Here is a 23,409-nt window from a genome sequence, read left to right on the forward strand (position 1 = left end):
TCGGGTTTACTCACCTACCGACGCCCGAAGCCATGGATCCATGAGCACTGGTCCCCATCTTTCTAGGAGACGCCAGCGCTCAATTCCGCTCCGTTCGGCTGTGTCCCGTAGGGTGCGCGCGCACGCTCGTGCCCGGCCTTAATAGGAGGAAGTCATCATCATCAACTGCTACGATTTCCTGGTGTATAAGAAGGCCCCTGGCCTTATAATCCTTGCCTGAGCGTTGTTCGTTTTCCCAGTCTGTCTTGAAAATGGTCCCTTAGTGTTTCCGGTTCCTGTTGTTACCCGTGCCTTGTTCCCTGTTCCTGTTTCCCGTGCTGTTCCTTAATATCAAGTCGTGCCACGTCCTGTGACATCTGCCACGTCCGGAGGAATCCGCCACGTCCTGTGTCATCTGTCACGTCCGGAGGTATCCGCCACGTCCTGTGTCATCTGCCACGTCAGGAGGATTCCGCCACATCCTGTGTCATCTGCAACGTCTGGAGGAATCCGCCACATCCTGTATCATCTGCCACGTCTGGAGGAATCCGCCACGTCTGGCGCAACTTGCGGCTCCTGTGTCATCCGCCACGTTTGACGCTATCTGCTGCACCCATCTCCATCTGTGCCAGAGCTGCGGCCGTCTGGACTATCCAGGTACCCTTGTGCGGGACATTGTATTTCTGGGGTGTCCTGTTGTTTGGCCAGCTGCCTCCCCGCTACGGCGGTATGGCCTAGAGGGTCCACTACCCGCTTCGTGACACACTTTAAGGGTTAATCGTCTTCCAACAAAACCAGCCGAAGTATGTGTGTACTTAAGATAAGGGAGCTACAGTAGATTGTGAGCTTCACTCCCATTTGGAATGATGTGAACAAATCTGTGTACAGTGTTGTGTAGCTTGCTGGCACTGTATACTGTAAATGATGGGGAACAGATACATTCAGCTCAACATTTCCATTGTAAATATTTATTAGGGAATCTATCAGACAGCTTAATAAGTATTTTTTTTAGCGGTTTTGCAACAGAGGAGGTGATTGGTCGGAGACACCATTGAATTAGCACACTCTTAAATTAACGAAGACCTGAATCCTTCAGGTCTGCGGGACTGACGGGTTCGGTGAAAGCGGGAGACACGCAGGATCCATCTGTAATCGTTCACATTAAGTTATGAACTTAGATGTGATCAATAGCAGCTCGATCCTGCGTATCAGAGACACGCTGACACTAAACCCATCAGTCCTGCGGAACTGACAGATACAGAATTCAGCGCTAGATACAGCTGCTCTATATACAATATACAAAGCAGCTGTATCTCAAAAATTCTATTTTTTTTTAATAAAAAGTATTTTGAAAGTTGCACCAATCACACAGATATATATAAAAAAAAATGATTTTAAAATGTGTCAGGGCTTAAAAGGAGGAGAAACCTGGCAGACCTAGGGGCCTTCATTAGGTCCCCAAGACTGCCATGACAATTATGGGCAACTCACGATTGGATTATTGAGGGGGCCCCTCCCTCTTTCCGACGGCTTAGATGCCGCGGTCGCTATTGACTGCAGCATCAAAGTGGTTAAACGGCGAGGACTGGAGTTATCTTCCATCCTGGTCATTAGACAAGCGTGTCAGCTGTAATAAACAGCTGACACCCGCAGTATACAGAGCCGGCTCGCTCCATACTTCTCCTTACACATGATGACGTACAGTTACGTCATGACGGGTTAGGAGGTTAATAAATTTCTCGCATCTTACTGCCACTTCTATTCTAAGACTGATATATATGAAACGCCAGTCTTAATAAATTCTCCCTTTTGTGTATCCTCTAAAGAATTTCTACAAAAAAAATAAAAAAATTGACATATACATTAGTAAGTCAGAAGATAAGCCATTTGGTAATAAGGTTTCTTTTACTTACACAGATATTGTAATTTTTCTTTGCGGCGACCAAATTTACAAAAGTGACAACAGGAAGTGGTCCTATTGGTTACCACTTTTATATTAGCTTCTCGGCAACTGAAACTTCCAGTATCTTAAAGCTATTTAAAGAGTTGTTTTTCAGTGTGATAGGCACTGGATTACAATTCATATCTACATTTCAAGTAAAGCATCAAAATTGTGCTTTTCTATAAGTTCCCAAACACGTTCGAGTACAAAGATGATCATTCGCTGTTATGACTTACTCTGAGCAAATGCCTCTTGCACGTCTCCACCAACCCCTGTGAGAGAGTCCTGAGGAGTGTGTGTTGGGGTAGAGCATGCTGATGCGGACCTTATAGGCATTGGGATAGGCCTGCTGATGGTATGACTGGGAGAAGAACGAGGAGAGCCTGCCCCCTGAGTCTGTAAAACAAAGAATATTAAGTAAGAAAATGCCAGTATTTATTTTTTTTGTCAAATGTAAAATTACAAGTTTTATAAAATACTTTCATTTTCAAAACTGCATGGATCGCAGAATTTCAGTCCCCGTTACCGTGGTCCCAGAAGTTCTGTGCTTCTGCTGTAGCTGTGACGCATCATCACAGCCTCAGGTGTAGTGGAGCTGCCTCCTCCCTGTGTGTCGGTGACGTGTATGAAGGGGCTGGCTGCCTTGCTCAGTTTAGACGTTAAGCCAGTCCCTTCTCTGTCTCTGAATCAGCCGTGACGGAGAAGGTGGCTGGCTTAGCTAATGACCTGGGAAAGACTGCCCCTTCCTACGCATCGCCAACACACAGGGAGGGGAAGGAAGCTTCCTGCCACCGGTCACATCTACAGCAAATTAGCTCTCCTTCAGGAGAAGGCAAACCATCACTCTAGAGCCACCTATTGGAGGTAGCTTCCCTCTGAGGCAATGTCCAACCCATAAAAGAGCCTTGAAACACGAGGGTTGGGTGAAAGGCCTTCAACGTAGCGCTCAGGGGGTGTTCTGTACTGACGCGGGGCGGAACCCCCAAAACAGTTGTCTACAGATATGCTTCTCTTCCTTTTAGAGGAGTCTCTGACTTGGCTAAATCCCTAGTTGTGTTTTAAGACTTTTCTTTGGGATGGACATGGACTTACAGGGTAGCTCCTCCAATAGGTGGCACGAGAGAGATGATTTTCTTTCTCCTGGAAGAGAGCTAATTTGCATACTTTTTGCCATGGAGCAAAGCCTGTAAGACTCCATACAAGCTGTTTCTTTAATGAGTACCAGAACCAATTTCCCGAGAGCTACAGCAGAAGAACGGAACCTCTGGAACCACTCTGATCGGGACTGAAATCCAGCGATCCATGCAGTTTTGAAAATGTACGGTAACTATTTTTGTAAGTTTTTATATTTTACATTTGCCATTTAAAAAACGCTTTTTCTTTTATTGGATGCCCGTTTTAACAGCTTGACAGAAGAGAATTAAAGTCTATGTAAACCCTTGCAGTGCAATTTTTTCTTTTAATAAACAGGTTAGTCACGGTGTTTGGTGTAACTTTTTAAATAGTTTTTATTAAAAATTAGTTTTACTCTTTTAGATACAGCTGCTCTTTGTGCTCATCAGTCAGTCCCGCGGATCTGACAGATTCAGTGTCAGCAGCTGCTACGTGTTTCTGACACACAGGATGCACCTGTAATCTATTACGTCTAAGTTCATAACTTAGATGTGATAGATTACAGGTGGATCCTGCATGTCAGAGACACGCAGGAGCCGCTCACACTGAATCCGTCAGGTCCGGACCTGATGGGAGCAGGATTTAGCGCTAGATACAGATGCTGTGTATAGAGAATACACAGAAGCTGTATCTAAAAAAGTAAAAAGAATTTGTAATAAAAACTATTGATAAATTTACACCAAACACACTGACTAACCTGTTATCTATCTATCTATCTATCTATCTATATATATATATATATATATATACAAAAATGCCCTGCAAAGGTTTACATAGTCTTTAAATGTATTCCTATATCATCAAACTTGTATCAAAAAGGGCCCGATTTCGGCTCACAACAATTAGGGTATGTGCACACGTAAACTGCATTTATGTCTGAAATTACGGAGCTGTTTTCAGGAGAAAATTTTGCAAGGCGTCATTGACGGCCGTAATTTAGAGCTGCTCTTCATTGAATTCAATGAAAAACGGCTCAAATTAAATCCAAAGAAGTGTCGTGCACTTCTTTGCCGAGGCAGTCATTTTACGCGTCGTCGTTTGACAGCTGTCAAACGACGATGCGTAAATTACAGGTCGTTGGCACAGTACGTCGGCAAACCCATTCAAATGAATGGGCAGATGTTTGCCGACGTATTGGAGCCGTATTTTCAGGTGTAAATCGAGGCATAATACGCCTCGTTTACGCCTTAAAATAGGTCGTGTGAACCCAGCCTAAGTATGTACAAACTGCCCTCAAAGACATTTGTAGTTGCTTTGCTTAAAGACTCTGATCTGAAATGAACTGATATGAAGCAAATAGCCAGACAAGTCAAGTCGCATTCAGTCATGCAGGTAATGTGTTATTTTGTATGCTCTGACCAGGTTTAGGGTAATGCTAAACAACAAACATTACAACTTATTTCACATCTGTAAGTAGCAGCATGCACAACTACAACTTCTGAACCTTGTTATCAGCTGTGCACCAACAGTCCTACACAATTCAGGTCCATTTTTCACATCATTAGATCATTGTTTGATAGAAATATGACACATATTTATAACATGCAAATACATACGCGGTGAAGGCAGCTGTGAGATCTTCTAAGACACATTAAGACGTGGCAGGTTTGTTGCTGATTTTTGATGCGTAATTACGCACCTAAAATCCATAACAAAGTATCGTACAATACAGGTCAATGGAGTCTTCAAAACCACATTCGCATGGAGCAGAAAATACCTACATGGATTTTAGCACATGGTACGGATTTTCAAATCTGCAGCATATTAAGTGGTTAATTGGCCGCAGATTTTAGCCATCAGTGAATGAGAACACTCCTGTTTATATTAAGCATATAAAAAACCCCAGAAAAGATGATACCGTAGATAAGAATAATAATGTAAGGCTTACCAGAAAAGGTTGTGCAACCTCCAGGCACAACTCTGTACAGCGCTTGTAAGGTGAATAATCATTCAGTGAAGGTGCAACTGCTCTGGTGGGCGCTGCCACTGCAGTAGTAATAAAAGGATTTATTACATATACAACGCATTTCAAGACCACTCCGGTCTCTTCATCAGGTACCCGATGAAGAGACCGGAACAGTCTCGAAATGCGTTGTATATCAAATAAATCTTTTTATACTTTTTAACAACTGCGGTGTCAGTGGTCATTTAAAACCCTGCTTTTGGCTCTTCCTTGTCTCGCTCTGTTTGCACTAAGGCTAGGTTCACAATGTGCAATTTTGTTGCGCTTCAAAATGCCTTTCTCCTGTTTTGGTTGTTGAACTCTTATTAAGATGGGAGTTTATTTACCAAAACATAAAAACGTGTTAAACCGCAACAAAAATGCACAGTTTGAACCCAGCCTAGAAGGCAGAAAAATTCTTGTCAGCTGAGAAGTGGATACAATTGTATCCAGTTCAGGTAATGATGTGAGCTTAAAGGGCTTTTCCCATAATAATCATTTATCACCTACAGCTCAGTGAAAAATATCTGATTGTTGGGGTTTGACTGCTGGGACTTCTGCTGATTCTGAGAATGTGGGTGTCCAAGTGCCCTATGTGAATGGAGTGGTACTGCTTATGCTCGGCCACTGGTCCAGTCACTTTCCATGGGGCTGCCGCAAAAAGAGAGCTGCACAAATCCCTCTGGTAGCTTGATACAATATACTAGTCTAGAGTTGATGCTGTTTAGCTCAAAGCGAATTACTTTTAGACTGAATACAATTGTATCCACTTCTCAGCGGAGAACAGGACCAGGTATGTACAGAGTCTTCTCATTCACTGAAAACAAATATCTTGAAAATAGTGATGATTGGCAACAAACTATATTAGAAAGTTGTAGAACTTTTCATTTATACAGTGATTAATCTTTATGTACATAAAACCACAAAAAACGCTTTAATGGTATTGTTTGGTGTGGTCCAGCATATGCTCGCTATATAGTTTGAGGGGTTTGTGCAATATAAATAGCACCCAGAGAGAATGTGGTGCCCCTCACTATGTTTGAGCAGAATTGTCTGAAAAACAGCAGTAATCTGTTTGTTTTTTTAAATAAAAAGTGGCTTATGTTTTATGTGCCATACTGAAAATGGTGCACAATATGGCGCCATATTTATAACATCTGTTTACCTAAATTTTGTGACAATTGTGTGGCTATGTGTGTTTAACAACTGTGCTGCATTTTTAAACACATTTAGTTACTTTTTAGAAGAGAAATCTGTCAGAAAATGTATGCCAGCTTTTACCACATATTATAGTGGAATATGCAACAAATTTTTGCCGCATGTACCAGAATGAAAAAATAAAACAAATACTTAAAATAAATAGATGACTTCATTTTACAATTCAAACTTTAACCCCTTCACGACAGCCATGCGCTATATACGTTTCAACTGCCGATGCCCCGTCACGAAAATTTTACCTGGACACAGGGGCATCAATGACCCTTGGTCATGAAAGGGTTAATAATCAGGCCTGAAAGATCATCTATATTTTATTTTTGGCATTGTTTTTTTAATTTAGTTTTTATACTGTTCATGTTTAACCTGTTAAATTAATTCTTCAGGTTATTTCGGCCATGTGAACACCTAATATGTGCAGGTTTTTTATCTTACGTTTGCGCAAAAAAAATATTTTTTACGAAATAATCACTTCTTAATTTTCTCTTTGCGGACTTTTAAAAAAAAAAAAATTATAAATTTTTTTCATCCCATGAAGGGATTATGATTTTACAACTTTCAGCAGAAGATATAAATGCTACGCACACTCTAGAAATGTGTGGAGCAGGCTAAGTTGGTGTCCAAAACTGCCTTAAAAATCACAAACAATAAAAATATATATACTTAGCCGTATACATATATATTTAAAAAATAGAAAAAAAAATAGATCAAGCCACTCACCAACTGTAGCAATAAACGTCTTTGATTCAAAGCTCTTGGTCTATAACCACATCTAGCAGACCAAGATCTTTGAATTAAAGAAGTTTATTGCTACAGTCGGTGAGTGCCTCGTTTTTTTTTTTTGTTTTTTTTTAAGTTTCAAGATATCGTGCTGTGCTATTTGATGAGCACCCCGTGGGCAAATGCTTCATCCGACTCCATTTATGAATATATTGCCAATAGAAATACATGCAGGGGTACTACCGTATCTGAATTTTGACAGTGCCAGTACTTTACCTATCTCTCTTTTTGTGTGTGTGTGTGTGTATATATATATATATATATATATATATATATATATATATAGCTGCTCAGACGGCCAAATGAGTCGACAAACACAAGTTCAACGTCCTGAGAGTATAATCCCTTTTCTTCCAACTAGGGGATAGTTCTACCGCCATTTCAAGCACTTCGAACAAACCCGATTTGAAAGAACTGACAATAGAGTAGCACCGCCAGCATACCGTAGAAATTAGAGATGAGTGAATTAATTCTACACTAATAGAATTCGGCCAGAATTTCCCAAAAGTTTGAAAAGGGGAGTCCCCTTTGATCCCGGCTGTATTTAGGAGACTGCTCTAAGAACAGAAGCAGTTAGTAACAGTAACACTCATTAGTCGCTTCTACAGCGCTGCCAAAAGACTTCCATATAGAGTAAAGTACCTGCACCGCCCGCCGTCAAAAGACAGTGGGTAGTCGTTGAGGTGTTAAAAGATGAGATGCGCTATTTATAGGGTCTGCACAAAATCTACAGATAGTAGTGTGACTTTCTATATTTTTGTTGCATGATAGAGAAACTAATGTTAAAGAGAACCTTTCACCCGCCCATACATGTGCAGCTGAGCGCAGAATGTAATGGGCAGGGCTTCACAAACACGGTCTCACTTGAAATTAATTTTCCATTTTTATTTACACATCGGTGCCGTTATATTTGGTGCCCAATATGTAAATAAGCCCCTGAATTGTCAATGGGGCGTTTCTATCTAGCTAAATGACAAAGGGTTGTGATGTCTTCGCTCTGACACTGTCCAGTCAGCTACGGACAGTGTCAGGGTGGCTTGCGCTGTGTTCCCTCCCGCGAGAACACACACCACCGAGCCTCTAACATGTATGGGCCGGCGACACAGGCCCTCTCATGCCCGGGGGCGTCGCTAGCACCGGAGAGGGCCCCAGTGCTAGCGACAGTCACCCCCTCTTGCAGGAATTGTACCTGCGTCTATAGCACGCAGGTACAAATACATGTAGCAGCGCTGGATAGCTGGGCATATTCTGTGCACGACCATTCAGCGCCTTACAATGACGCTGAATGACTTGCCCCGTCAATCAGCGCATTTCAACGACGCTAGTGGCGCGATGACGTCATCGCGCTACTTCCATGCTTGAAAGGCGCTGATTGACGGGGCAAGTCATTCTGCCCTGCCAATCAGTGCCTTTGAATGACACGCCGCTTGAAGAGAGCAGATCTGCATTGCCACCGGACAGTGCGGGAATGGGATCAAGGTGAGTGCGTTATCTACAGTGGGGGCTCCATCTACAGGGGAGGGGGGGCACTATATACAGGGGGGCTATATGTGGTGATGTGGTTACTATATACAGGGGGATCTATATGTGGGGCACTATATACAGGGGGGTCTATATGTGGGGCACTATCTACAGGGGAGGTCTATATGTGGGGATGTGGGGCACTATATACAGGGGGGGTCAATATGTGGGGATGTGGGCCACTATATACAGGGGGGGGTCTATATGTGGGGCACTATATACAGGGGGTCTATGTGTGGGGCACTATCTACGGGGGGGGGTCTAAATGTGGGGATGTGGGCACTATATAAAGGGGAGCTATATGTGGGACACTATATAAAGGGGTGGGCTATATGTAGAGCACTATCTATAGGGGAGCTATTTGTAGGGCACTATCTATATGGGTGGGCTATATGTGGGACACTATATACTGGGGTGGGTTACCTGTGGAGCACTAGCTACAGGTGGGCTATATGTGGGACACTATATACAGGGAGAGCTATATGTGAGGTACTATCTACAGAGGTGGGCTATACGTGGAGCACTATCTATAGGGGAAGCTATATGTAGAGCAGCACGGTGGCTCAGTAGTTAGCACTATTGCCTTGCAGCTCTGGAGTCCATATGTGGGCACTATTTACAGAGGGCTGTATGTGAGGCAATATCTACAGTGACTTCTATGTAGGGCACTATCTACAGAGGCTCTATGGGGGTCACTATCTACAAGGGGCACTGTGGGTGTGTGGGACACAGTGCATGGTACTATTATAATCAGGGACACAGTGTATGGCGCTATTATAGTTAGAGGTGCAGTGTATGGCGCTTTATTATATTTAGAGGTGTTGAGAATTTTAACTTCGTTTATAGGTGCAGAAATATTTTAAAAATGAGAAGCTGAAGACCTCTGAGCGGAAAACTGCAGAAATGGATCGTGGCCGGGAGAAATCCATCATAGAGGTCTGGACCGGAGGATGAAGAAAAGAACTAGAATCTGAGACGTCACCAGTGAGTCACTTAATGTAAATGTTTATTCTGCCCCTAATCCGTACTGTAGTCACTGTATGATCTGCAACAAGATGATGGGTGGTATGATTATTTTTGTGAAACAGCATCTCCCAGAATATCCTTACTATTGTTCGGGCCATGCTGGGAGCTGTAGTTTTATGCCGTACGAACCTATACGGCAGGGGTGGCACTAAATTGAGAAGTATTTGTTCTGGTGTTGTATATATGTACTGAGCTTGGTTCTAGGGCTGTATATATGTACTGATCTTAGTTCTAGGAATGTAAATATGTACTGGGCTTTGTTCTGGTGCTGTATTTATGTATTGAGCTTGGTTCTGGGGATGTATATATGTACTGAGCTTTGTTCTGGTGCTGTATTTATGTATGAGCTTTGTTCTGGTGCTGTATTTATGTACTGATCTTTCTTCTGGTATTGTATATATGTACTGAGCTTGGTTCTAGTGCTGTATTTATGTACTGAGGTTGGTTCTGGTGCTGTATATATGTATGAGCTTGGCTCTAGTGCTGTATTCATGTACTGAGATTGGTGCTGTATATATGTACTGAGCTTTGTTCTGATGCTGTATATATATGTCAGAGCTTGGTTCTAGTGCTGTATTTATGTACTGAGCTTGGTTGTGGTACTGTATATATGTATGAGCTTGGTTCTGGAGCTGTAATTATATAGGATATATTTATAATAACAAAATTGCAGGGCAGATGGAATTGTTCTCAATTCATTGTATATTTCATGGGAACCTCTCAGGTAGTTTTAACCCCTTGAACCGCCACCATGCGGCAATATATGACCTGACAATATTTCCAACTGTATGTATTTTTCAGATGCAGCAAAATCTTTAAAATCCACATATAAAATGGCGCACACTATATGCTAATTACTCATTAAAGGGTCATGGGGCGGTGCCGCTATCCTGAAGAGTTACATAGTCCTGCCTCCAAACCCACCTTTCCAGGTTTGATTGACATCCCCCTGGCTGATACAAGTTTCTCGGATGCGCCATTGCCTTGTGGCACTATATACAAGGGGTGGCTGTGTGGCACTATATACAAGGGGGGGCTGTGTGGCACTGTACACAGGGGGGGCTGTGTGGCACTGTACACAAGGGGGAGCTGTGTGGCACTATACACAAGGGGGAGCTGTGTGGCACTACACAAGGGGGAGCTTTGCGGCATTATATACAAGGGGCTGTGTGGCACTACTAAGGGGGGAATGTGTGGCACTATCTACTAGGGGGCTGTATGGCACTATTTACAAGGAGGAGGGCTGTGGCTCTATCTACAGGGGGCTGTGTGTGGCGCAATCTACAGGGGTCTGTGTGTGGCACTATCTACTAAGGGGGGCTGTGCGGCACTAACTACTAGGGGGCTGTATGGCACTATTTACAAGGAGGAGGGCTGTGGCTCTATCTACAGGGGGCTGTGTGTGGCGCAATCTACACGGGTCTGTGTGTGGTACTATCTACTAATGGGGGCGGTGCGGCACTATCTACTAAGGGGGGGCTGTGTGGCACTATATACAAGGGAGGGGGGCTGTGTGGCACTATATACAAGGGAGGGGGGCTGTGTGGCACTATTTACAGTGGGAGCTGTATAGCGCTATATACAGAGCGGGCTTTATGGCGATATCTACAGGGGGCTGTATGGCACTATCTACAAGGGGAGGTGTGGGGCGCTATCTACAAGTGGAGTGTGACACTGTCTATAGGCGGGGCTGTATAGCACTGTCTACAGGGAGGGCTGTATGGTACATTCTGCAGGGGGGAATATCTATAAGGGGGGCTGTTTGTGGTACCTGGGGGGGCCCCAGTTAAGAGTTTGCTATGGGGCCCAGTCTTTCCTAGTTACGCCCTTGGCCCTGCCCATTACATTCTGCACTCAGCTGCACATGTATGGGCACGTGAAAGGTTCCCTTTAAAGAACAATTGCTAGATATGCAGCCCAATGTTGAACTTTATAAAAATGTAAAAAATGATGAAATAGTAGGAACTGTAGGACCAAAACTTTCAGGCACTTAATACAGGTAAATGAAGAATATGTACTTACATCATTTATTGTAAACCAAAATTAAATTTTAATGATCTAGAACTAGAGATGAGCGAACCGGGACAACCGAACCCGGTTTCGGTCCGAACATCGGGAAAAGTTCGGTTCGCAGCGAATCCGAACTTCACCGTGTTCGGCCGAACACGTTTTGACCGAACCTGGTCAAAAATATTATACAAATCGGCAGCCACTTGTCTCTATCAATCACTGATAGAGAAAAGAGGCTGCTGATTAAAAATAAAATAAAAAGCGTTTCATACGTACCCGGTCGTTGTCTTGGTGTCTTCTTCCTCCAGTCCGACCTTCTTTCCTGACGTGGCAGCCTGTGATTCGCTGCAGAGGCCGCGGCAGCCTGTGATTGGCTGCAGCAGTCACATGGGCTGTAACGTCATCCAGGAATGTCGGGCCGGATGTCGAGAGGGACGCGTCACCAAGGCAACGGCCGGGAGACCGGACTGGAGGAAGCAGAAAGCTCTCGGTAAGTATGAACGTCTTTTTTTTTTTACAGGTTACTCTATATTCTGATCGGAATTCACTGACCCCCAGACGAAGGCTTCCGGGCCGAAACGCGCGTCGGGGTGGACGCCAGACATTTAAACCTGGAGATGGGTAAGAGACATTCTTACACAATGCAATGTTTATTTTCATTGGGATGCACTTTTACTTCTTGTTATTCTCTGTAATTGCGTATGGACTGTTGTCCTAGATATATTGTGTAGAGAAATTACTAAGTGTACACACCTTTGATGCATTTATCTCCTAGCACCTTTTATTGACACACAGTTGGCTGTTTGTACACCATTTTTCTAACATGATTGTTATTTGACATAGGTGTGCTCAGCCTGTCCACACAGTGTCGTTCTGTGATATATGTTCTGGCTGTCCATTTTTTCTTGTGGTATTCATCTCTATGCTTTTATATATGTGTTTATTTTAATTGACTCAATAAACTTTCATTGTTTTAATCCATCTTACGTGTGTCAGACTCCAAGTTATAGGTTTTGTTGTATATTCAGCGGGTTCACCGTTCGCACCATGCTCATCATGGGCCTGTGGCCCGGTTCCCGATAGAGCCCGTATACCATTTTGAAGGGCCATTTATCATGGATTTTCCAGGGAACTGTTTGGTGTCCTCCATTTAGGTATAGTAGTGATCGGAATTCACTGTCAAGGGTGCTGAAACAGTTACTGCCGATCAGTTAACTCTTTCAGCACCCTGGACAGTGACTATTTACTGACGTCGCCTAGCAACGCTGCCGTAATGACGGGTGCACACATGTAGCCACCGGTCATTACGGGGCCTCATGCACACGACCGTAAAAACACCCGTTATTACGGGTCGTAATTACGACCCGAAATAGCGGGTCCATAGAATTCTGTTAGCCACGGGTACCTTGCCGTTTTCTCACGGGAAGGTGCCCGTGCCGTTAAAAAGATAGAACATGTTCTATTTTTTTATTTTACGGGCCGTGCTCCTATACTTTATAATGGGAGCATGGCTCGGAAAAACGATCGGATGCCCGTGGCCGGCCGTGCCCAGCCGTGCTCATCTCCTGAAATACTCTGTGCTGCCTTAAACTCTGTGGACCGGTCAGGATCCTGTTTCTTTTAAATGCTGCTGGGGAACCCGCTCGATCCACTATATAAGGCTGCGCTACTGTGCTTGGGAATAAGTGACGGGGGCAGAAGAGGATGGAGGCGCAGCCTTATATAGTGGATCGAGCGGGTTCCCCAGCAGCATTTAAAAGAAACAGGATCCTGACCTGTCCACAGAGTTTAAGGCAGCACAGAGTATTTCAGGAGATGAGCGTGCAGATCTTGTGCGGGGTGGTGACTTGCCAATCATGTGAAGGTGTTATTGAGGACAGGAGTGGAGGAGAGGTAACAGACTGAGAGCTACGTAATGGTAAGAGCAGAGTTCACAGCAGCACAGAATATTTCAGGAGAGGAGCGTGTGATTGGCTGCAGAGGTCGCTGCAGCCTGTGACTGGCTGCAGAGGCCGCGGCAGCCTGTGATTGGCTGCAGCAGTCACATGGGCTGTAACGTCATCCAGGAATGTCGGGCCGGATGTTGAGAGGGACGCGTCACCAAGGCAACGGCCGGGAGACCGGACTGGAGGAACCAGAAAGCTCTCGGTAAGTATTAACGTCTTTTTTTTTTTACAGGTTACTCTATATTCTGATCGGAATTCACTGACCCCCAGACGAAGGCTTCCGGGCCGAAACGCGCGTCGGGGTGGACGCCAGACATTTAAACCTGGAGATGGGTAAGAGACATTCTTACACAATGCAATGTTTATTTTCATTGGGATGCACTTTTACTTCTTGTTATTCTCTGTAATTGCGTATGGACTGTTGTCCTAGATATATTGTGTAGAGAAATTACTAAGTGTACACACCTTTGATGCATTTATCTCCTAGCACCTTTTATTGACACACAGTTGGCTGTTTGCACACCATCCTGTGATTGGCTGCAGAGGCGGTCACGTGACGTGCGTGACCGCCACTACAGCCTGTGATTGGCTGCAGCGAGCGGCGACATGGATGAAACGTCATCGCTGGAGGCCGGACAGGAGGAATGTAAGTATGAACGTATTTTTTAATTTTTTTTATTACATTAAAATTGTATTTTCCGCGTGCCGAGCATGGTACTGTCAAGGTTGCTGAAAGAGTTAGTGCAGCCCATTAACTCTTTCAGCACCCTGGACAGTACCATGCTCGGCGCACGGAAATTACAGGTTCGGTCAGAATCGAACTTTTTCGTGAAATTCGGCGAACTAGCCGAACCGAACTTTTCATAAGTTCGCTCATCTCTATCTATAACCAATTTCTAACTAACAAAGAACTATTTTGCTTGATGTCTTACAACTAAATGTAAGACATATAAAAGCATGTCAAATTGTTTAATACAACTCAGAAGTGTAAAACCCAAAAACATTTGAGAGATCTTTACAACGGTGTGTTAGGTGCTTGTTAATCTTGATTTTCTACTAATAATATTGCATTTTTCACATCATGCCAACACATTTAAAACATGCTTCCAGTAGTGGCAATATACAGAAGGACTTACTGCCTGTCTCTGCTCTTGTTCCTGTAAAATGTTTATATACAACAGAAAACAGAATATGAAAGATCAATAATACATTTACGACTCCCTAAACTATTAGAGATTGCAAATACACCTGAGAGAGAGATCAGCTTAATTCTACTTTAACAAACTATGAAAAGATCTATCCCTATCCCTCACCTTCAAAAGCTTCATGAGCCCTTCAAGTTGTACCATCAGCTCCCTCCTGCTTTCTTGCAATGCGGACATCCTCTGCTCAAGTTCATCTTTGCGCTGTCTGAAGAATAACAAGAAACAGATTAGACAGCTCCTGATGCATCAACTATCATAGATTCCATTCAACATTATCATTTAAAACCTTCTTGTCCCTTTCCCTTAGTTGGCAAAGTATAGATGTTATATCAAAAAGTTCTGTACAAGTAATGTGCACATATAAATTAATGGAACATAGATCACTGTCATATACAACTACAACAGTTTATCGAACATGGGCAGCTGTTCTGTGATTGCTGTGGAACGGAGTCCACCTTCTACCCATGTCAGCAGATGTACAAACCCTACTGAATCTTTAAGCAGCCATGCACATTGGATAAATGTCAACCGTACCTGTTGGACGTCCAAATAGTCTGAGACCACTATTGAAAATGCTTCTATTGTATATTCTTTTCTAACATAATCCAAAATCTCATAACAAATTATATTATCAGCATTTAGGTGCAAAGTCGAATCTTTTAAATATTTATATTTTTAAATTTCTTAGAAATTTCTTGAATGGTCACTAGCTTTTCAACAAACTTTGCATAAATAGTCCAAGTGAATATAAGATACACAATATAGGTTATTGATGAAAAATGCCCCTTTCTAAACTTATCAGACTCCTTTCCCCACTCCTAACTTCTTACTCACCCTGAGGTTACTGCTTTTTCCGTCTCCTCAAGACGAGACGGACTATCAGCTTGCCGATCAGGTTACAGATGCTAATAGAAGACTATGGAGAAGGGAGGGGCGGTAGCAGAGTAAGAGAGAGGCCGAGAGAGACAAAAAAGCTGTAGCAGCTTTTTAGTAAGGGTCGTATCTCACCCCAGTGCTGGATTTATAGCTACACTGCTCATTACTGCTGTATATTAAATAGTTAGGTACGCTTTAATGACAGAATGCACTCAAGCTGGCATGGACAGCACAAGGATGTGCAAAACCTGAAAACCTATGTTATTCCAGCAAGATTTGAATATGTTCCAAAGAATGTTTTGCCATGTTACTGAATGACTGGCTTACTCCCTCTTCAAGTTTAGCCAAGACCACAGATCCGTCAAAGTCCCCCTGTCACTATAAACTCTGCATCCTCAGGGGTATTTTATCTATACCCCAGCCCAAGGAACGTCAGCAACATCAGGACTAGGTCAAGAGTGGGATTGGCACCAGCGGAAGATCGCAGCGGGCAAGGCAACTGAGAGCTAAAGACACTTACATTCAGCAGCCAGACATGGGCACGCCACCTGCCTGTGAAGCCCCAAGACTCAAGAACTGAGGTAGATTGATACTAACTAAGTTACAGTTATTATTTGTCTGAGACTCGCAGACCCACTTCTTACCTCTATTGTGGATTTTCTGCAAAATCATGGCTGAAAAACCATCATGTGTACATACACCAAAAACGTGGTCTGTATTTTGGGTGGACAAGGTGGCAATCCATGTCTTTCAGGAATGTTCAATCTTTGTTAGAAAAGTACATAGACCTAGCCAGTAAATGATGCTATTTATGTATTTATTTATTTCTTGTTGCTGCTCAGTGTGGTCTTGAGGTTGCTTTTCACCTAATATTACATCCTAGTATATATCGGTATGGCAATGTGAATATTACTCTGTTTGGTCTGTCTTTCATTCATAAGGCTCTTATACTCTATGTGTGTAATCATCTATTTATTTAGCGTCTTTGGGTACATAGAATTTCCAGTAGTTAGACATAAGCAAAGTGCTCTGTTTTAGCAGAGAATACTAAAAAGAAAGCATGCGGTACTAAACAAAGGTGCCCTAAAGTGCTAAAAATCCATTTATGTAGAGTCGTAACAAATGGAACACTATGTGACATTACTTTTAAATGTATTGCTTACTATACTTGATGTACAGTAGATGTTTATACTGTGGTCTGGTCTTATTTTGTCTGAGGTTTGCCGTTAAAAGACAATCCCGCTGTCAAGATGACTGTTCTGCATGCTCATTAATGACTGTATGGATGGGAACATTATGTAAATGCTCTGCTTAGAAATGATGTTGTGTAGCCACGCCGTGACGGATTTCCTCTTTTGTTACCTGAGCAGTCGGAGTTCTGCCAGAAGAGTAGGATTTTGTTGTGCTTTTTCTGGTGTGGGCTGAGAGGCCTGTTCATGCTCAACTCTCAACCTCTGTATTTCCTGCAATATTTCTCTGAAAACAGAGATGATAAAAATGGTAATGTACCACAAATGGAAGTTTTACAACATTCTGAAAAAAAACAAAAAAAAAACAGCTTTGATTTTCCCTACTCTAGGTTCTCCCTGAAGGTTTTTATGGGATGGATAATGTGATAATGAGAAGACAATTAGTGCGGGATCTCCTCGTCCTTGAATTACAGGGTATTATTGCTAATGGACTGGACTGATCCTTCCCTTTTATTTAATAGTTACAATTACTCATGTCTATCTTTGCATCTATTTTTTTATTGATTCAATGCAATCTTAGTTAAAAAATAAGGCAAATGAGAGCTAACAGACAAACTTTCCTAAGGGATGTTTGATCATTATAATTGCTATTTTGCAATGATAATCACAGTAGTAATATTACATAGCCATGTGTCAGAGATAATAGGTAAATAGTACCCATCCCCGAGTTCATCATTTCCACTACAAACATGTAAACAAACTGACCTTAATTAACAATTGTATAATACACTATATGGACAAAAGTATTGGGACACACATCTTACTCATCGATTTAGGTGTTTTATTCAGTCCCATTGCCACATGTGTATAAAATCATGCGCCTAGACATTCATTCTGTCTTTACAAACATTTGTGAAAGAATGAGTATTTCTAAAAAGCTCAATGAATTCCAGCGTGGTATTGTAATAGGATGCCACAGTTGTAACAAGTCCGTTTCTGATATGTCTCCCCCCCCCTAGATATTCCATGATCAACTGTGAGTAGTATTATCTCAAAGTGGAAGCGTTTAGGAATCACAGCAACTAAGACACCAAGTGGCAGACCACTTGGTAAAGATACAGAGTGGGATCGCCGAGTGCTAAGGCGCATAGTACATAAAAGTCATCAACGCTCTGCTAACTCAATAGCTGCAGAGTTCCAAACCTCCTCTGGCATTAACATCCGCGGAAAAACTGTGTGCCGGAAGCTTCGTAGTATGAGTTTTCATGGCCGCGCAGCTGCATGCAAGCCTTATATGACCAAGCATAATGCCAAGGGTTGGATGAAGTGGTGCAAAGCACGCAGCCACTGGACTATGCAGCAGTGGAAACGTGATTTGTGGAATGATGAATCACGCTTCTCTATCTGGCAGGCTGATGAACGAGCATGTTTTTGACAAATGCCAGGGGAACGTTACCTACCTGACTGCATTGTGCCAACTGTAAAGTTTGGTGGAGGAGGGGTAATGCTTTGGGGTTACTTCTCAGAAGTTGGCCTAGGCCCCTTATTTTTAGCACACCCAGATGTTTTGGACAATTGTATGCTTACAACTTTGTGGGAACAGTTTGCGGAAGGCCCTGTTCTGTTCCAGCATGACTGTGCCCAGTGCACAAAGCAAAGCCCATAAAGGCATGGTTGGGGGAGTTTGGAGTGGAAGAACTTGACTGGTCCACAAAAAGCCCTGTCCTCAACCCCATCGAACTCCTTTGTGATAAACTAAAACGGAGATTGCGAGCCAGGCCCTCTCCTCCAACATCAGTGTCTGACCTCACAAATGCTCTTTTGGATGAATGGCCAAAAATTCCCACAGAAATACTCCAAAATCTTGTAGAAAGTCTTTCCAGATAAGTGGAAGCGGTTTTAGCTGAAAAGGGGGACCAACTCCATATTAATGTCTGGACTTAGAATGGGATGTTCTAAAAAACTCCTGTAGGTAAAATGTTAGGTGTCTCAATACATTTGTCCATATAGTGTATGTATCCTACAGGAACAAGCATTTCCCAACTATTAAGTCCTTAACCCAGTTACAAGTAACATTTCCCTGCAGTGTAATGTCTAATCACTGAAAGTAAATAAAATCCTCTACTGTACCTATTTTTATTTTCCAGCTCTGCAATAAGCTGTCTCTGCTGCTTATTTGCATCGATCGTAAAGGAGATGTCTGGGCCTCTCTGCTGACTCTGCTGTAATAAAACAAAACATTCTGATCAAGAATCTCCCCAGCATTCCTGCTCATAAGCCACACAATGACACCCAATAGGGGAATTGACATTATACTCATATATGCGCTGAATGTATAGAAAAACAAAACCATATTTTTGTCTCAAGCGGTTTTGCTTCAAGAAATGATGTTTTTCCCTGCACATGATCACACCAGCCTATTCTCTTACATGACAAAATAAAATGGTGTCTGTGCGGATGTTAAAGGGATATTCCCATCTTAAGCATTTATTGCATATCCACAGGTTATGCCTTAAATGCCTAATAGGGTGTGGGTCCCTTCTCTGTAGTATTGTTTAGGGATAACAGACCAATATGCAGCATTTCCTATGTTGAGACAAGCCTTTTAAAAAGAGAATACCCCTTTAAGTAAACCACCAACCACTGCTTCCACAAAATTCCCTAAGACTATGCTTTTTAATGTAAATTCGGTGCAATATTAATTATTTGGTTATTTATTTGTATGACATTTTAAAGGGTTTCAAAAGTTATACTTATGCTTTTGAAATGTGCCCACAATGAAACAAACCCTTACAATAGTAAATTACGGTGCCCATACACATCAGAGGAAAGCAAGCTGAACCTGCCGATTCCGGCCAAGTGTGCCTGGGGAAGTCGGGCAGAATAGCTATTGCAGATTAATGGGCATCTTTACTACTTGTGGTAATGAATTAGATTTCATGTATGGAGAAAAAGCATGTTATTCTCCTGGCAGGTTTATTTGAATCCAACTAAAGTCCATCAACAGATATACTGTCCTCCTCTAATATGAAAATTACAGCAGCAACCTAACGTACTGTCGACTTGGTTTTAGTAGTTATACAACTCTACTACCTATGCTGCCATAGTTGATGTGACAATTAAATAAAACGTTGCTAGGTTAAAAGGATCACGTGTTATAAAATTCAAGTAGCTGAATTCGATGTGAAATTAGTTGGGAATTAAAAAATACATATGGTCATCAAGAGGGATCTTATAGTGATGTCCAACTTTGATTGAAAATGCCTATATAATTCATCAATCAAAAACTCATTAGCCCTAATTCCTCAGTTCATTTATTCTCTGTGCAGTGTAATAAAAATATCTGTTTCTACCTGGAAACAACTAGGTTGACTGTTGTTGATAGACAGGGTCGGATTATAGGGGGGACAAAGGGGTGAACCTTCTAGATAACACCAATCCTGGCTGTTTAATCTTTTAGATGCCACAGACAATTGCGACCGCGCCACCTACGTGGTTTTACAGAGAGAAAGTCTCCATCTGTAAGCCCTTCAGTATCTCTTTTGTTGGTCACTTCGCCTCTTAAAAAAGAAAAGCAATAAAAAGTGACAAAAAAGTCGTATGTACCCCAATATGGTACCAATAAGGCCTTATTTACACGGCCGTGTTCGGTCCATGACATACGGACCACATGTCGGTCACAATTTCCGGACCGAACACAGTTCAGGGAGCCGGGCTCCTAACATCGTAGTTATGTATGACGCTAGGTGTTCCTACCTCCCCGCGAGAATACTGTCCCGTACTCCAGCCTATTCCAGCCTTATTCAAACCGTTTCCTACCAGAGGAAGTTTTTGATATTATCTGACAATCATTTGAGTCTATGTATAACTCTATGTTTGTATACATACCATGTACAGAGAGCTAACATGTTAAATTCGTGGTGATGATGTGACAGCCCTGCACCAGTCTCCCAGTACAGGCACTAGAAACACACACAGTGTATATATATATATATATATATCTGTTTGTCGGTAAACATAATGTTTTAGAATGTTGTCTGCTCCAAGCAGAAGACACACCGGAAATTAGGAGACCAACATGACTTCCTCCCTTCTGCCCGTCGTCATCTCGCTTCGATACCACAAACAAAACAACATTGTTTCTATCTCTTTTCTACAGTCCCATAGTGAAGAAATGGTGCAGACTTGAAACATCATGTATATTAATGTATATTAATAAAGATGCCCATACAGATTAGAAAGCAGTTGGTTGATTGCTCATTCAGCTGATCGTTATCTCTCCCTACCCAAATAAGGCTTCATTCACATCCGCGTCAGTCGACTACGCTATTCATCCGGTCAAAACGACGGAACCCTTGCACAACGGAGACAAACAAACCATTGGCACCGGATCCGTCACCATTGAAATCAATGGTGATGGAAACGGAAACCTACGGTTTCAGTTTGTGTCAGTCAGGGTTCTGTTCCGACGGAAAGCCCAGACGGAATGGAGCCCTGACGCAGATGTGAACGCAGCCTGACATGCACATTTGGCTCAGCCGAGTGTTTATGTTTATTTCAATTGAGAGGAGAGAAAAGCCATTGAGGTAATGTTACCTATACAGATAAGTATTCCAAACCTTTATAATGTTCTGCACTCGTTGTAATCTACACCATAGGAAATAGTAGATCGGCACTGATTTTTATTAAAACGTGTACAAAGAATATGTATAAAAAAATATAATAAATATAGAAAAGATAGCAACCTGATTGGTTGCTATAGGCAACACCTCAACTTTTCATTAGCCCTATTTTTTCTTTAATTAACCCCTCAGTACTTTAACGAGTATATAGTATATAACTATAACAGGGGGAAAAGCAATAAATCAGCAAATCTAAATTAAAACTTTAAATAGAAAAAAATGCAGAAAACAAGTGTTAGGTAAGCACCTAGCAGAAATACAACTTGCTTGTTGCTATTCTAGGAGAGATGTACTTACTGTTGAAGTGGTCTCGGCTGCCAGCCTCGCGGCATATCTGGCAATCAATCTATGTTCTTCATCTAGGCGGCTGGGACTGTCAAGCATTCTGTACAAAGAAATTCAGGACAAGCAGAAGATAGGGAAAAATAAAAATGTAAACCTGTAAACATATTGAGCAAATAACCCAAACTGTAAATGACATTTTCACATCCATAATAAGCTACTCCGGTTTCTACAGTAGGCACTGTAGGACTTGGGTTGTCCGAGTACAGATCACGTGAGCCCATGGTGGCCCGAAATGGAGAGACGGCCGTGAAATACAGCACCAGGTAAGTCAATACACATGTCTACGTTACACTACATTACATTTGCAAACAGGGAGGGGGGGGGGGGCAAAACAAAAAACCTGTAGTGTTTTTTTAATATAAAATTATAATAACTTGATATAATTTTATATTATAGTACAATATAGCAGTGGATAGCACTCTATGAGTTCATATGTAACTCTAGTAACGACGGAAGCTTGCATCATATTCCCAGTGGTTAGGATGTGGCAGTGTAATCAACGCTTGTACATTATAAAGCAGGTTAATTCATAATTGGCTGGTAATGATGCCTTGTATTGGTTTTTCTATTATTTTTGAAATTAAACAAATGACTTGCAAAACACGTGATGTTGCCTTGATCTAATAATATAGACAAATACTTCTCATGAGTGGTAGCATGCCCACGCACCGGGCCGCTAGACTGTCAAAATTTTTTATTTTGACCCCTTCAAGACACAGCCTGTTTTGGCCTTAAAGGCAAAGCCGATTTATTTAAATCTGATATGTGTCACATTATTAATAACTCCGGAATGCTTTTACCTATCCAAACGATTCTGAGATTGTTTTCTCGTGACATATTGTACTTTGTTAGTAAAAAAAAATTGGCCGATAAATTGAATATTTATTTGTGAAAAACACCAAAATTGAGAGAAAATTTGCACAAATTAGCGCTTTTCTAAATTTAAACGTATCTGCTTGTAAAATAGATAGTAATACCACACAAAATAGTTACTATTTCACATATCCCATATGTCTACTTTATGTTGGCATTGTTTTTATAAAACATTTTATTTTCCTACGTTACAAGGCTTAGAACTTTAGCAGCAATTTCTCACATATTCAAGAAAATTTCAAAAGGCTATTTTTTCAAGCACCAGTTCAGTTCTGAAGTGGCTTTCAGGGGCCCATACAATACAAACCCCCATAAATGAACCCATTTTAAAAACTGCAACCCTCAATGTATCCGAAACAGCATTAAGAAAGTTTCTTAACCCTTAAGGCGTTTCACAAGAATTAAAGCAAACTAGGGGGGAAATTTATTAATTTCATTTTTTTTTGCAGAAATTCATATTTAATCCTTTTTTTTCCTGTAACACAGAAGGTTTTACCAAAGAAACGCAACTCAATATTTATTGCCCAGATTCTGCAGTTTTTAGAAATATTCCACATGTGGCCCTAGTGTGCTTATGGACTGAAACACAGGCCTCATAAGCAAAGGAGCACCTAGAGGATATTGGGGCCTCCTTTTTATTAGATTATATTTTAGGCACCATGTCAGGTTTGAAGAGGTCTCGTAGGGCCAAAACAGTGGAAACA

The 23,409-nt window shown here is 42.0% G+C and overlaps 1 protein-coding gene across 14 annotated transcripts in view; it reads right to left on the minus strand.

Annotated features, from left to right (window-relative positions):
- DTNA (dystrobrevin alpha) overlaps window positions 1–23,409 on the minus strand; it is a 238,541-nt gene that overhangs the window by 8,815 nt on the left and 206,317 nt on the right. For 10 of the 14 annotated variants that reach the window (XM_075826277.1, XM_075826275.1, XM_075826276.1 and 7 more), the window contains 6 exons: window positions 21,785–21,872; window positions 18,936–19,027; window positions 16,978–17,091; window positions 14,848–14,944; window positions 14,671–14,691; window positions 2,158–2,317 (listed from right to left, as the gene is read on the minus strand). In XM_075826277.1, the coding sequence (XP_075682392.1) occupies window positions 2,158–2,317; window positions 14,671–14,691; window positions 14,848–14,944; window positions 16,978–17,091; window positions 18,936–19,027; window positions 21,785–21,872 (572 nt within the window). The remainder of the gene's footprint in view (window positions 1–2,157; window positions 2,318–14,670; window positions 14,692–14,847; window positions 14,945–16,977; window positions 17,092–18,935; window positions 19,028–21,784; window positions 21,873–23,409) is intronic. The other 4 variants (XM_075826280.1, XM_075826288.1, XM_075826287.1 and 1 more) reach the window with 1 other exon arrangement.

This window comes from Rhinoderma darwinii, chromosome 5 (genome assembly GCF_050947455.1).
Source record: "Rhinoderma darwinii isolate aRhiDar2 chromosome 5, aRhiDar2.hap1, whole genome shotgun sequence".
In the NCBI taxonomy this organism is placed as follows: Eukaryota; Metazoa; Chordata; class Amphibia; order Anura; family Rhinodermatidae; genus Rhinoderma; species Rhinoderma darwinii.